Raw genomic sequence first — 14,953 nt, 5'->3', positions numbered from 1 at the left:
AACTCAAGCATGACTTTATTAAAACTCATTTTTAAGCTCTAATTTAAGCACTACTATTTGCTGTAAAAAAGCACAAAAATAAAAAATAGCCTCGATGGCATTGCTTATAGTTGACATCATACAGCGCTCCATACCAAAAGGTCGTATCCAAAGAACATTTATAACAGCAATAAACGCCAATAAACCTTTTGTTCTATTAAAGGAATTGTACAAGCACATAGACTCGAGTAAATAATCTCACACAACACTGCTTCCCAAATTAACATTATTATTTTAATACATAATTTTTTTTTATATAATTAAAATGGAACATTAATTTAATTGATAAGCATGTTAATACTTATGTAAAATAGGTATTTAATATTCAGCAATAAAAAGAAAATAAACATTAAAAATATTTTAGTTTAACTTATGTTTTTACCGATATATTTCGTCCAAGATGGCCATTCTCAAGGCGAATCAGGAGAATGGCTTTCAAAATGCCGACGTAGCAACAAATCCGACACGGCCCTTCATCCCCTTTCATTATTTTATTCAAGATGTATCTACTACAGCCAACTAATCGTACAGAGATTATGATTATGTTTGTAACATTTAGTTGTGACCTCCGTGTCTTCTACAACTATAACCTCCGAACGTTGCGGGGTTTGCTCCGATGTTATAACATCGCAGCAAAACGCGTTACAGGCGTTAAGACATGTTTGCGGACGCACGCACAAAGGCTTCCAGATTACTATTCAAAAGTGGTGCATGTCTTTGATGCGCAAGATACGAGTCAGCACCATATCCATTTGACCGTATTCAACACAAAGCGGGTCGAATAATCGACGATCAAGCCCTAACCGATCTGCTTGATCCTTTGGATTTGCGTCGAGATGTTGGATCACTCTGTATCTTCTTCTTCTATCGCATTTTTCACGGCAAATGTTCGGAAATTAATCCCGGCTGCTGAATTTCACCTTCGGACATCTCGTTAAAATTCCAAGTTCCAACCGAACCACCTAGATGTCCAAAAATCCACAACAGCACGATTTCTAAGGCATTTTCTGTCTCACACAACCACTCTGTGAAACCAGCTTTTGCTGGCAGTTTTTACGAGCAAATACGACTTGGGAACCTTCAAAAAGAGAGCCTACACCTACATCAAGCTAGTAGTAGTAGCAGTAGTAGTAGGCGGTAGTAACTTTTCATCAGGTGACCCTCTGGCCCGTTTGACGTCATAAATAAAATAAAATAAAAAAAATTGATTATGATAAAACTTTGGGCATCGCTGCTATTTATTCAGCTGTAGACACATTTAATTGAACAATTGTCTTAGCGGCTACTTAATCACTTAAATAATAGTATACCAATCAGACATGTTAAAATTAGCATCAATTTTGATATTTGTCTCCTTATCAAATGCTAAAATAGCAAAAAATCAGCTCAAACTATTTGAAAGAAATGATTATCAGTCGTCGGAAATATTAAAAGGAACCGAGAGCAATATAAATTTGAAATCAAATGTTACATTATGGATCCTTAATTTATTAGACGATTCGTTAGATTTTCAGCGATTATATTTAGCGAGCAAAGCTGACGAGAAAGTTTTCAATAATATTATTTGTCCGGCAATTGAAAAGTAAGTACATAACTACTAATTTACCTATAATACTACCATATTACGTCATTATAAATGCGGATGAAACTCTGTCTGTCACGCTTTCATGGTCAAAACCTTGAACTGAATTTGGTGGTGGGACATAGGCTTTTTTATATCCTGACGACCAACCCCTAAAGCACCAGTGACGCCGTGGGCGACAACTAGTATTACTACAGGTCGGCAATACACCTGCAAGTCCAAGTACAAGTGTTGCAGATGTTCACGGGCAACGGTAGTCACATTCCATCAGATGAGCTTCCTGCGCGTTTGCCAGATAACCAAAATAAAAAATTAAACTACGCTAGTACATTCGCACATAAATGCTTATTACAAAATTTGTAATAATTGGATAACATTTTTGGCTTGTTATACGACCTGATGCCCTGGTTTGAGCTGTCCGGAATTAGACAGTCTTGTAGAATTTGCCTTTCCATCGAATACAGATTTCCACTTTAATATGGCCTGAGAGTTAGCCCAGTTTGTACCAATACAAACTTCCGGATAAAAATAAGTCCACGATTTCTAAAGACCTTTGACTTTCCCAGTCTGACCCTAGTCTAATATAAAAGGGTGCTGAATACAGCCCGGGGTGCCTAGATGGTTAAGGCCGGACCTGACCATAATGTTTTTTTTTTTTATATTTATCGATATTTTTCATTATTCTGCAGCTACAAACTCCAAAGATCAATTACAATAAATAAGGAAAATTCTGAAAAGGTACAGCCTGTAGACGACAAGCAGATTGAGAGAAAAAATAAAAACTCTGAAGCAAATTTTAATATTCACAATTTGAAAGGCATTAAAAATGAAATTTTGGTATTGTTGAATAAATTTTTGTAAGTATTTACTATTATTATTTTAATTTAGACTAACTGCATTTATAGCCTATTCCAATCGAAGTAGGAATATAAATAAACAAACCTTAAATTTACATATTTCATGTGATTTGCTAATAACTCGGCTATATTGTGTACTACTAAGAGTTCATTTATAAAATATCTGTATTTATAATACAATACTATTACACTTTAAATATCCACTTTAATTTTACTTCCAAAATTCCGATAACAGTTTCATCGACGTTCAAAACGCCATTTTTTCGCAAATCCATAGTGAATATCATAGATTAATCGAGCTCTCGACCAATGATATTGCGTAAATTTGATGTTGTTTATTTGGCTTTTCACCTGTTATTACGGTTAGAGCATAGCAACTGTTGCTATCAAATAATTGTTGCGGATTGATAAATGTTGCATTCGATAAATCAGTATTATGCTACTACATAGGTCTATATTATTGATTTATATTTTTATGATTTGATTTGATCTGATATCAATAAAACCGTCATAGGCCCACCGTTAAAATACACCTTTGAATAGAGTATAGGTATATTGACGATTAAATAATGGTTTATATTTACAGCATGAATCAATTAAGCGAGCCGAATTCCTATGTAAGTGAAATCGTCCCTAGAAATGAACAAAAATCTTTGAAGGTAACGTATAATTTTAAATTTAGTTTTAAAGCATCGTAACTAAAATAGAGATGAATATGAGCGTAGAGCGAAAGGAAAGAGGATGATCTAAGAAGACATGGATGGAGCATTGGAGTATGTGAGGAGCGATATGAGAGAGATGTATGTGAACGATCTATGCCTAATTCTATAATTAAGTTATTATCTCATCTCTCAAAGATTGTGTGTATTAATCTTGGCTTGGTAGCCAATTTTCATATATTTTTACCTAGTTAGTACATAGCAATATTTTCTGTACTTGTTAATACTATAATTTATATTTTCAGTTGTATTTCATCGGACCCTTCACATCTTTGATAATGACGTCTAAGAAAATGAGGTACCACTATTTCATAAACCCCCCTTCACCACTGCCCAGTTGGTTTTATGGAGAACATAAAAATATAGTGGAAAGTAATAATAAGAAGTATGTGGAAATACCAGTCGGTGTACAAAACGATTTCCTTAAGAAGCTATTAAATTTATTAAAGATATACATAGGTTTTCCTGTGTAAAAATGTTTTTATATTTGTTGATATGAAAAAAATATGATACTTAATTTTACGCCTAAAATAAATAATATATTTTTTTATATGTGGTTTTTCTAAATTAAAAATTGTTATAATTTAAATACACATCCATATTGGCTAGATTAACAAACCAATACTAAAGTTGTAAAAATATTTTCTTATTGTACTATATTTAACTGATTTACTCTAAAAAATGATTTTTAAAAAAAGTGTAAGAAATTTCCTAAGCATATTACTTTATATTATACCATAAAAGAGGTTATTATCAAAACAAATGTTTTTGGTTTGGTTATCAGGTAAGTTAGATTTTTAATATTTTTTTATAATGTTATTCAAATTTGTATGTACAATATTTTTTATATAACAAAATATATAATATACATTTGGCAACACTTTTTTTTAACATTACAATTTGTTTGGTTAATATAATCTTTGTTTACAAAGTTTTTCATTCGCTTAAACTTACACTCATTCACTTCACAATTTGTCATTCCATTTGTAAACTATATAGAATTTGACGTTTCATTGATGATTCACATTTTGCGTTGTCAGATTTCTACAATATTATTTTTGCAATTCCGCAAGTGCATTGTTTCATTGTGAATATAATTTACTTGGAACCTAATGTAGATTAAAGTTATGAAAATGCTTGGTAATTTCGAAAACGTTGGTTCGTTCATACGTAACTGTAATGGGACTACATTAAAATACGACCAAGCTTGTTTGGAGATCAAAACAAATGAATCAGTTACATTCTGGAGTCAATATGAAGAATGCGAAGACTGCATGTTATTGGAGACTGCGAGAATACCGACGTCGCGGGCTGTGATATTGAATACCGTAAGCCCGCTCCGATATGCGATTAAAAACGGAAATGGAGACATTTGCAGTGGTTTGTATTTGCTTACTTACGATTGTAAATATTTCTTTGTTAATATTTATAAATATCTTTACTAGAACCGGTTTAACTAATCCATTATTGTGTCATATTATTCATTATTTATTGCATTTGTGTACTTAAATATTTGCGTATTAATGTTCCGGTCAAATGAGTCATATTGATTCTCTGTAATTTTATTCAGATGGAATCCATTTTTAAAGCATGTAAATTCTGAACCGATAAAGGTATCGGTATATATTTATTTGAAAAGATTATGAAACATATATTTACTTCATCATAATTAGATTAACATTGTATTATAAAATGCACAAAATATTCTTAAATTATATAAATAGGTTATTATTGAAATATTTTAGCTGCAAAAATTTTTCTTTAAAAATCTATAGAATATCATTTATATATTTCAAAGGAAAAGGAGTGCCATGTGGTCTGTTTGTGCTGACATTAGGGATTACTGCGTGTTGTATATGATATATGAATATTTTGTATGAATTGTGAAAAAAAATTGTGTTGCCCGGTAGTGGTCATGTATATTGTATAAAGTACATGTTATATGATTATAGTTTATGGTGCTTTTGTGTCATAAACATTTCTATGTAAATCAATGGTGTAATTCTAAGTAGATAAATAAATATACTCATCATCAAATCATCATGAGATATCTGAAACTATAAGTCTGATTTAACTTGAAATTTAGCTTAATTACTCCCTTTGCGAAGTAGTCACTTACAATAATATACATTTCCATCCCTAAAATGAGGTTTAATTCAAACCCAAATGAAATAAACTATTAAAATGAAAATAAAATGGACAGTCTTGCTTGAAATTTACTGTAAGTGTTTTTTGATTGAATTGAAAAAGACATATTTCTACATTCCAAGATGAGGAAATGGAGTTGCAATTGTTTATTTTTGTTTTGAAGGGCTAGCATGTTTGTATAGACATATTCACTAAGTTAACTTAATAGAGATGCTTTCATAAACAAGAAAAAAATATCTAGATATCATATCTACCCAGAAATATAGGAATACAGCTGATGTGGGATACATACTAGCATGCACTGCCTTATGGATAAACTGGCCTTGTCCTTACTGCCTTGTCTTTATTAATGTTTAATTATGCAAAAGCATTTTTAATTGTAGTTCTCCTTAATTGAATATGTAGACTGGTTAGTCCAGGTACAACTTTGTTTAAATATCAGATAAAATAACTATGATCATAAAAACAAAGTAATTAAAATGTATTTGATCATTATATAATAAATTCTCGTTAATAATGTTACTTGTTTAAAACCTTTTAATTAATATGTAAATAGGTCAAACTACATTTACTGAATGAGTGAATGGTTATAACCATTCATTTTGTACATTACAATAAGCATGGTAATGAATATTAGGTAAATTAGATTTATTTAACAGACTCTAAATATTGTTACTAACTTAGGAAGAGTCTGCGTCTCTATTTTTTTTTGTTTAGTGGATGTAAATGACAATGGAAGGAAATGTATCAGCAACTTGAATAGCAGGTGTCCATGAATGATGGTGATTTGCCAACTCTAGACGTAAAAAAATAACAGAGTGTATCAATGGAACATCACTTTTAAACATAGGAATTATCAAATAATAAAAATACAAAAACATATTTCATTTTATGCAAATGTATTAAGTTAACAAAGGTAGTCTTGCTGTTATCCACAATGTCTCATAACTATGCCACCAAACAGACAGTAATAGTATTGTTGTGTTCCAGTTTGAAAGGTTATTAAGACAGTGTATTACAGGCAATGTGAGGAATGGAGAACTTATACTTATTTATTAACTTATAAAAATATTGGTTTGTTTATGGTATTAGTTGGCAGACAAGCTTATGGGCAGCCTGATGGTAAGCGGTCACCATCGCCAACGCTCCACCAACCTTGGGAACTAAGATTGATATGTCCCTTGTGCCTGTAGTTGGAGCTATGAATTGTGCTGAACATCTACGATTAGATAGTTCATTTACCCCTCGGTCTAATAATTTTATAAAAGTGTGAATTGATATTAAATAATTAACCAATATTTTTACAGTAAGGGTATTAGTTACTGCTTTTTTATATAAAATAAAGTACTGTTTCTGTTTATTAAATCTGATGCTAAGTGTTAGCAGAGCATAACCAAATTAATTATGAGCGAATAACAGGGACTAATGTAAAATATATGCAAATTGAATTTAATTTCTCAACTCAAATCTCAACGTTAAAAGATCATCTTTATTATCTTATCGGTTTTTTTATATAAATAATAATAAATTTAACAATAAATTACATGATTGATGAAAGTATAATATTTACACGCACGCACTTACTCACGTATACAAACACATCAGGGCCGCACGCAAACCACTGCACAAACACATTATTTTTATACTGTTAAAATAAAATGTATTAAAAATGTGTAATTAATTTTTAGCCTTATATACCTAAAATTTAAAGCCTTATTTGGTATATATACATAATTGTCGAATTCATTCAAATCAAATAAAATGTATTTGTACACTAGCAGAAAGGGTCACTGTTACTGCAACAGGGCGCCATTTCTACAAACAGATTGTGCTTTTATCGCAATCGAATCGAAAGCTAAACGTATCGTAGTCGTTTTCTTATTAGACTAACAATAGTCTAGTTGCGGTTCGTTAGAAATAATATCGGAATAGCATCTTGCCCGTATCGTGCTGGTTTTCGGTAAACGTCAAACGTCGTAGTGTGTCAAAACAAACAGCGGTTTTTAGGCGCTGCGCTTTATAAAAAAAAAAAACAAATATATAATAATTATTTACGTAGATAATAATAATAATATTTTTTGTAGATATAGATTAAGGCGAAATAGCATTCGTCACGAGATCTCAGGAACTCTAGGTTCGATTGTATTGAAATTTAGCATAGTTTCGCCCTATATATATTTTTTTTACAATATTAACTTGAAATGGGCAATGGGAGGTGTAAAGTATGAATTTACCGGTATGAAGCCAGGGCATATAGCTAGTATATATTATATATGTATATCAATATTTTATAATCACTTCTTGATTATAAAATAATTACAATAAAATAATTTTTTTTTTTTGATCACAGGTACATATGAATTCGGGGAGTATGGACAGTACAGTATCAATGTGAGCGAGGTTACGAAAGACGAATGCCTGCCGCGTATGACAGCGGAGCCCGACGCGGCCTACCTACCGATACTGACCGCGGTGGTGGTGCTGCTGTCGATGGCGACACTTTGGTACATTGTCAAGGGTATCGGCAAGCGTGTGGTAGCTGGAAGGCTCTACAGCAGATATTTTGCAAGGTAAGATCACTTTTATCATTAGAAGTGTAAATTATTAAGAATAAAAATAAATGGCTGCTTTCAACAATATTCTGTTGCTCGCATTCGAGTCAGTCAGTGAGGCATTTGTAACTGCACGCAAAAGGTACATAACATCTTAGTTTCCAAGGTCGGTGGCGCATTGGTGTGACGTATGGAATGGTTAATATTTCTTTCAGCGCCAATGTCTACGGGCGGTGGTGACCACCTACCATCAGGTGGACAATTAGCCTACTTATAGAAATAATTGCAAAATATCCACTTCCCGTCATATCTTCCAGAGAAGACAACGAGCTGGGGTCGGAAACTCGCGTCCTGACGACCGAAGCGAGCGTGCCTCGTTCCCCGACCCGCTCCCGTTTGCGGTCCCTCGATATATTCAGAGGATTCTCCATCGCTCTAATGGTATGTAATTGTTTGAAGATACTAAACGTTTAAATAGCGTTTACATTATTTTTTACGTCAACGGCATTAAATTATACTTTTAATAATATAAATGGAGATTTAAGACTAAATATAGAAGAAAAAAAATCAATCAAATATATTAATTATCTTAGCCACAGGACATTTATTTTCATTTCATTAATTTACAACGTTCTACAAATTGTTTGCAGATCTTCGTTAACGCTGGCGGTGGTGGCTACAGTGTATTCTCTCACTCCACATGGAACGGTCTAACGGTAGCCGATGTGGTGTTCCCGTGGTTCGCTTTCGCGATGGGCGAAGCCCTTGTGCTGTCTCTCAATGCTAGACTGAGGACTTCAATGCCGAGAATGACGGCGTTTGGACAGGTATTGATTTTATGTAATATATTTTAAATATAATTACAATTCAGTTTTAGGGGTCCAAAGTTATCACGAGCACAAGGGGTGTACCATCTCAGAGCTGGTGAAATGATGGTAATTCTTAATTATCATCTATGGTATAAAGCCTGATGAAATCCGAGATGATAACAAATCTAAGGGCCGTCTGCCCGAGTAGTTTTTCATTATAACGGTCACCGTGAAGATGATCACCCCTCATTCTTAATTCCAAATGTGTGGGCCGTAGATTTAAAAGACGCCCATATATACCTTCAAGCTTAACATTTTAAACGGGTCCATCGAGGTTCCAGCAAACGGCCACCTCCCGGAAGTCACCTCTTGACATGGAAAGGGCCGACCCCGCTAAAGAACACCGTTAATGACCTGGCAAGATCAGGTGCCCGTGAAAGCCGGCCAATCCAGATCGTGCGTATGAATGTCCCGCGCGGCAGGTAGCGCGGCGCTCGCTGCTGCTGTCGCTGATCGGGCTCTGCCTGAGCTCGGTGGGCGTGTCGTGGGCGGGCGTGCGGCTGCCGGGCGTGCTGCAGCGCCTCGCCGCCATGTACCTCGTGGTGGGCGCGCTCGAGTGCGCCTTCATGCGGACCAGCCAGAACATCACTCCCGGTGAGCCGTCCTCACCTGACTCTTTCACATCTATTCGCCTCTTCATCATTCCTCTCATCTTCATGGAATCTTGAGTACACTCTGTCAGAGGCATAGGAGGCACGCGGTACGTAAGTCCCCCTACTCCCCCTATTATTTGTAATTACTAGTTACATTCACGGGAATTTCCCATTATTAAACATAGGGGAACGCTCTTGTTTCGCTGAAGTTTGCCTCACCGCTCAAAAACTCAGCACGGCTATCCTGAATTTGAACCTGCTATGTTATATCTTGGATCTGACATTATATACATTTTAAAGTAATAATATAACCTTTCGGTTTTAACATTTGCAATACATTTGTGTTCCAGATATTATTATTTTTTCGCAAATACAATCTTATTTAAAATACGTACTCACTGTTGTGAAATGTTCAGTTGGTGGCGAATTGGAGCTGTAAGGAATGGTTAATACTTCTTATGGGTCCAATGTCTACAAATGGTGGTACTACTTACCATCAGGTAGCCCTTTTACCGGCAACGCGAACCTATTTCATAAAATATATAATAAATATGAATATCATAAATTAATATTGCTTTTTTGTTTAGGTCGTTCACTTTTCCGCGACATCGCTGCTGGCTGGCAGCAGTGGCTTGCGACCATACTGCTCGTGGCTATTCAGGTAACAAATATCTCAATACTGAAATGAAAAACGTACAACTAGTGGGACTTAAGTTGAACTCGCCAAATGTAGATGACATTGGCTAGAGAGGGAGGAAAATACATGGATAGAAGGAGTGATAGAGAGGGAGAGAAAGAGATTGAGACAGATATTAAGACAGAGAGACTATGTGATGACTTTATGCAATATCAATGTTGTTTACACCTTTAATGACGTATCACTTTGTATGTTACCCAACAGATATTAATTTTAAGTGCTTAGTGATATGTTGATGGTGTAACTTTTCCAATAAATAAATAAATAAATACAATCTTCAATCTCCTATAACAATTTCTTATTAAATTAATCAGATAATTTAAAAAAAAGCGAGTCATAAGTATTTCTCTTTAACATATTAAACAAATATTAAAAAAATATCATTAAAATCGATCCAAAATCTGTTCCAGTGATTTAATTAAAAATAATATTTCCAGGTATGCATAACTCTCTCCGTTGCTGCACCGGGCTGCCCTAAGGGTTACTCTGGACCTGGTGGACTGCATCGTACCGCTTTGGGAGATTTCTCCTTGCAGAACTGTACCGCTGGCATTGCTGGTTATATTGACAGGTTAATATATTTTTTTATACTCTACATGTATGCGACTTTATATTTTATGTTATATATAGATATGAAAAGTATCTCAGGTTATAAACTATTTGTGTACAAAATGCCATCGAAATCTGTTTAATTCTTTTTATATCCTGACATATAATATTAGTAGGATTATTATTTTATTACAGATTAATCCTCGGACCATCTCATCTTCTTAGCCGTGGTACGTACTCGAAGATGTACCAGACGGTGGTACCCCACGACCCTGAAGGAATCTTAGGTATCCTCTCCGGCATACTGGTGGTACAGGCTGGAGCTCATACTACCAGGATCATGCTGGCGTACAATCATGCCAGGTTCGTACTGATGACAATTCGAGATAACTTTATGATATTAGAAACTTAAAAATAATATGTGAATTGTGTCCATCCCCCTTTCAAGTAAACAAGAGTTGATTGTTTACGTTATTTGTGTATTTTGATGTATTGAGTTAGTTTATGGGTTCGAGAGTGTTATATAGGATACTTTGACCGCCAGCGACTAGGTTTTGATGATATATATATATTACAAGTGGTGGTTTCAAATAAGGATATGTATTCAAAAAAAATTGGGGTCAGCTTAAAGTTGACAGTGCCTACTATGGCCGTGCTACACCCGTGCACTATATCTTCTGAACAGGTCTCCATTAAGAATTGACTGTTATGCGAAATCAGTCGAGTGGTCATATCACCAGCATATCACATAATTTCATCATCAAAGGATAGAAAAGAAGCCGCAACTAAAAATTGCACCAATATATACACTACATTGATATTACAATTGTTCCTCAGAGCTCGTATAATGCGCTGGGTGTTCTGGTCGGTGGTATTCGGCGTGTCCGGCGGAGCTCTGTGCATGTTCTGCAAGAACGGCGGCGTCATACCCATCAACAAGAACCTGTGGTCCGTCTCCTACTGCCTGGTGACGGCGTCCATGGCGTTCTTCATCCAAGCCGTGCTCTACTTCCTGGTGGATCTGAAGACCAAATGGGGAGGGCGACCGCTCTACTATGCAGGTACGTAGCTAGAAAGAGAAGTGACCACGAGACCCAATAATTTGCAAGTAACCTTGACTCGACCACCCGTCGCCGTCAGGACAAAACGCGCTGTTCCTGTACGTGGGCAGCGAGCTGCTGAAGCGGCACTTCCCGCTGTACGTGCGCGTGGCGGCGCCGGCGCACGCGCAGCTGCTGGCCACGCACGCCGCCGCCATGCTCATGTGGCTCGCCGTCGCCGTGGCGCTGCACCGGAAGCGGATCTTCATCTCGCTCTAGTGCCGATCGTGCCCAGCGGTCCGAGTTATATTACCTACTGATACTGTTCATACTGTTCATTTTAGCGTAGCTGTCGTTATCGTTACTCTTGACGAAATATCGCCTTTATTAACTTATCATTAAGTCTCACTTTGCCGTAGCGTCTTTCGATTATTAATCGTTATTGTTGTTGCATAGCAACCAGATTATTAATACCTATAATATTCGATTCATCCACTTAATATTTTTATTATTCATTAATTCGATATAATCAATAAGCGTAAATTATTAGCGATTGCGATACAGCGAAATATTGCGTCTCGCATGTAGTAAGGTTATTTTTAGCGTAACATTATTTGCGACACAGTTTTAATTTTATTGGGATTAACCATTATGTAGAAATTTGACCTTATCGTTATTGCTTTAAAGTTCAGTTTAATGTACCACGTCTTATAGTTATGTTATTAAGAAAACGTCTATCGATAAATAAATAAGTACTAAAATATACTAACACTAATTATTGTATTGTATTGTTGTGTACAGTCATCAGTGTACAGGAAAATAATCTGAAAAAGGTAGTAACCTTGTAATATTGTTGTTATCGGCAAATTGCAAAGCAGTTAGTCTTTACTAGGATCTGCCATATGGAGACATCTAGTGGCCTTAATCTCCGAAACTGTACGTTCGACGTACATTGGCTTGAATTTTAGCACAGTGACCCCTTTTGCGAAGAAAGTAAGTGGGGGTAACTCTGTATGAATTTTACAAGTACAACGTCGGATGGACAATCAGTAGGAAGTAATAATTGGTCGCAATCACTAATGCAAGGTGTTAGAAATATATATGAATCAAATTAGAAAAGAGGATTTAGTATGACATGGATAAATTTCTTTCAGCACAGCCAACATGCCAAATATAATTAGACAGATAAATATTTATAAATAAGATAAAATCTTGTCGTGTTAAACCACCATATGGTGTGGAATTTCATTTGAGATCATTATGGGAGACTGCATGATATCAGGTATTTTTCTTAGATTAAAACAAAAGTTCTCCATTACAACAAGCGCCAGGTGTAAGCAATGTTTTGGCGATCTCCTCACTGGTTCAAGAATTGATCTTCTTCGGTGAGATAGCCCTCAACGCGCGGCGCTCGGTTTTTTCACCTTGGCTTAAGAGAGTTCTGTCAAAAAAAGCTTGGATAAAATTTTGATATATCGTAAGTTATGTGTCTAATTGGATATTTTAATTATATTATGTAATGTTATAAAAAGACTTACTTACTTAAGATTACCTTGGCTGTGTCTATTAAACTTCCAAATGTCATATACTAATTGATTTCCACTAAAAATTTCCATTAATTCACGGAAGCAATAATCAGTCAGTTAGTCCGGTCTTTAGGAGAAGGCTTAGAGCTAATATCACCACGGTGCTCCAATCCAGATTGCTCGAAACACGTGTGTGAATTTTAAGATCTAAAACACACAACACAGTATTGCATGTGAACATGTTTGATTTAAAGGAATGATAAATAAATTTGTAAATAAATAAATAAATTTATTATAATCCATATCGCAATAATACATTTAACAGTTCTCCAATGACTTGTATATTATGATAACGTACGAAATTTACATTAGTATATACAGAAATGGAACTTTGAGATGCAAATATTAATGTGAAAATTGTCTCAAATTTTCTACAATGTATGTTTAAAAATATTCTTTCTCATAATTTGTGTTTTAATTATAAGAAAATTATTATGTATACATATATTTTGATTATGTTAAAATTAAAATTATTTTTAATAGCTTAGTTTTATTTCATTTCAATTATATAATATCATTAAAAAAAAATTCTCAATTAATTCTTAAATATGTCATAAGCTTAATGACATTGGACTATTGCTCTAATTAAAAAAAAAAAAACACTGATGAAAATGGTTAATAATCATTTTAATAATTATTATAAGTAGTGGGTCTTACATGTTAGCACCAAGCTAACTCTGGATACAGACTAGAGCCGTAATATTACATCCACATAACTGTGCTGAAGAAAATTATAACGCGGCACACATGGCAACAAGAAATGTTGTAGAACATTGTTTTGGTTTTGAAGTCATTGGAGGAGTTGGTGCCTTTGCGGTATCCACATTCATAATTATCTCAAAATATGTAAATATTTTGTTAAATAAGAATTTTCTGTGTGTATAATTAATTGTTGCCTTCCAGGCAGGATATATTATATACATATATAAATGCATTTAATAAGAACCCGCTTCTTTACCAAATCTTTTAAGATAATCTTAGAAAGCAAAAATAATCAATTTTACGAATGAATGCATGAAAATTAAAATGCAAAGTAGGGTATTCTACTATGTTTGAAAAAGTGTTTCAAAATGTTGATTTTTGTAATAAAAAGCCACAAAAAAAATATTTCGGAAAAATAAACACGCTTTCTTGCCATAAAATTAAATTAAATTTTAACCTTTTTTATTCCCCCTAAAACGCTGAAGTCATTTTGATGACGTCAGATTGTTAAAAACAATAGTGTATGTACGACCGGTACTCATTCAACGTTAACAGCTATAAATATTTGGTGTTTTTTGGGAAAATAATGAAATAAAATCGCTATCGTTGCAGTGTTATGTACAAATACTAGCATTAAAACTCTAGAAAAGTTGTTTATCAAAGTGCCAGATGATATTGAAATGGCAGTTTTTGCCTATCTGACGCCAAACTATGGCGGCTCGTGTTTTAAGTCACGTGATATACAAACTAAATATTACGACTTTTAATTTTAATATAACCAATTAATAATGCTATTTATGACTCAATATCAAAATTTTAAAGTATATTTCTACAAATATTTTAATTTTTATCAAATATCATAATTTATTTTTCACTACCGAAAATACCCTATTGTAGAATTGCGAAACCATTTTCTACCATTCACATTTTACCATTTATGTACGAAATGAAAATATTATGTACAATAGCGGCATTAAAGTTATCGGAGGCTTATCAAACGACTATAAATAAAGATTTTTA

The 14,953-nt window shown here is 34.3% G+C and overlaps 2 protein-coding genes and 1 long non-coding RNA gene across 3 annotated transcripts in view; 2 read left to right on the top strand and 1 right to left on the bottom strand.

The window, feature by feature from the left end:
* Positions 1 to 14,953, bottom strand: part of LOC113391499 (RNA-binding protein pno1) — a 269,552-nt gene that overhangs the window by 108,081 nt on the left and 146,518 nt on the right. The gene's annotated exons all lie outside the window — the stretch shown is intronic.
* LOC113391512 (uncharacterized) lies at positions 1,323 to 3,694 on the top strand. The gene is made up of 4 exons (XR_010309666.1): positions 1,323 to 1,621; positions 2,311 to 2,478; positions 3,065 to 3,137; positions 3,443 to 3,694. It is a non-coding gene; the product is annotated as an uncharacterized LOC113391512 (long non-coding RNA).
* On the top strand, positions 4,168 to 13,711 carry LOC113391507 (heparan-alpha-glucosaminide N-acetyltransferase-like). Its single transcript, XM_026627496.2, has 10 exons — positions 4,168 to 4,577; positions 7,696 to 7,915; positions 8,215 to 8,338; positions 8,548 to 8,724; positions 9,189 to 9,360; positions 9,947 to 10,020; positions 10,494 to 10,627; positions 10,801 to 10,968; positions 11,443 to 11,666; positions 11,746 to 13,711. Exons 1-10 carry the CDS (start codon positions 4,325 to 4,327, stop codon positions 11,922 to 11,924), a joined length of 1,725 nt encoding a protein of 574 aa, XP_026483281.2. The 5' UTR covers positions 4,168 to 4,324; the 3' UTR covers positions 11,925 to 13,711.

The sequence above is a fragment of the Vanessa tameamea genome, chromosome 25, assembly GCF_037043105.1.
Source record: "Vanessa tameamea isolate UH-Manoa-2023 chromosome 25, ilVanTame1 primary haplotype, whole genome shotgun sequence".
Classification (NCBI taxonomy): Eukaryota; Metazoa; Arthropoda; class Insecta; order Lepidoptera; family Nymphalidae; genus Vanessa; species Vanessa tameamea.
Note: the sequence above shows the minus strand (reverse complement) of the source record. Positions and strands in the feature narration are given on the sequence as shown.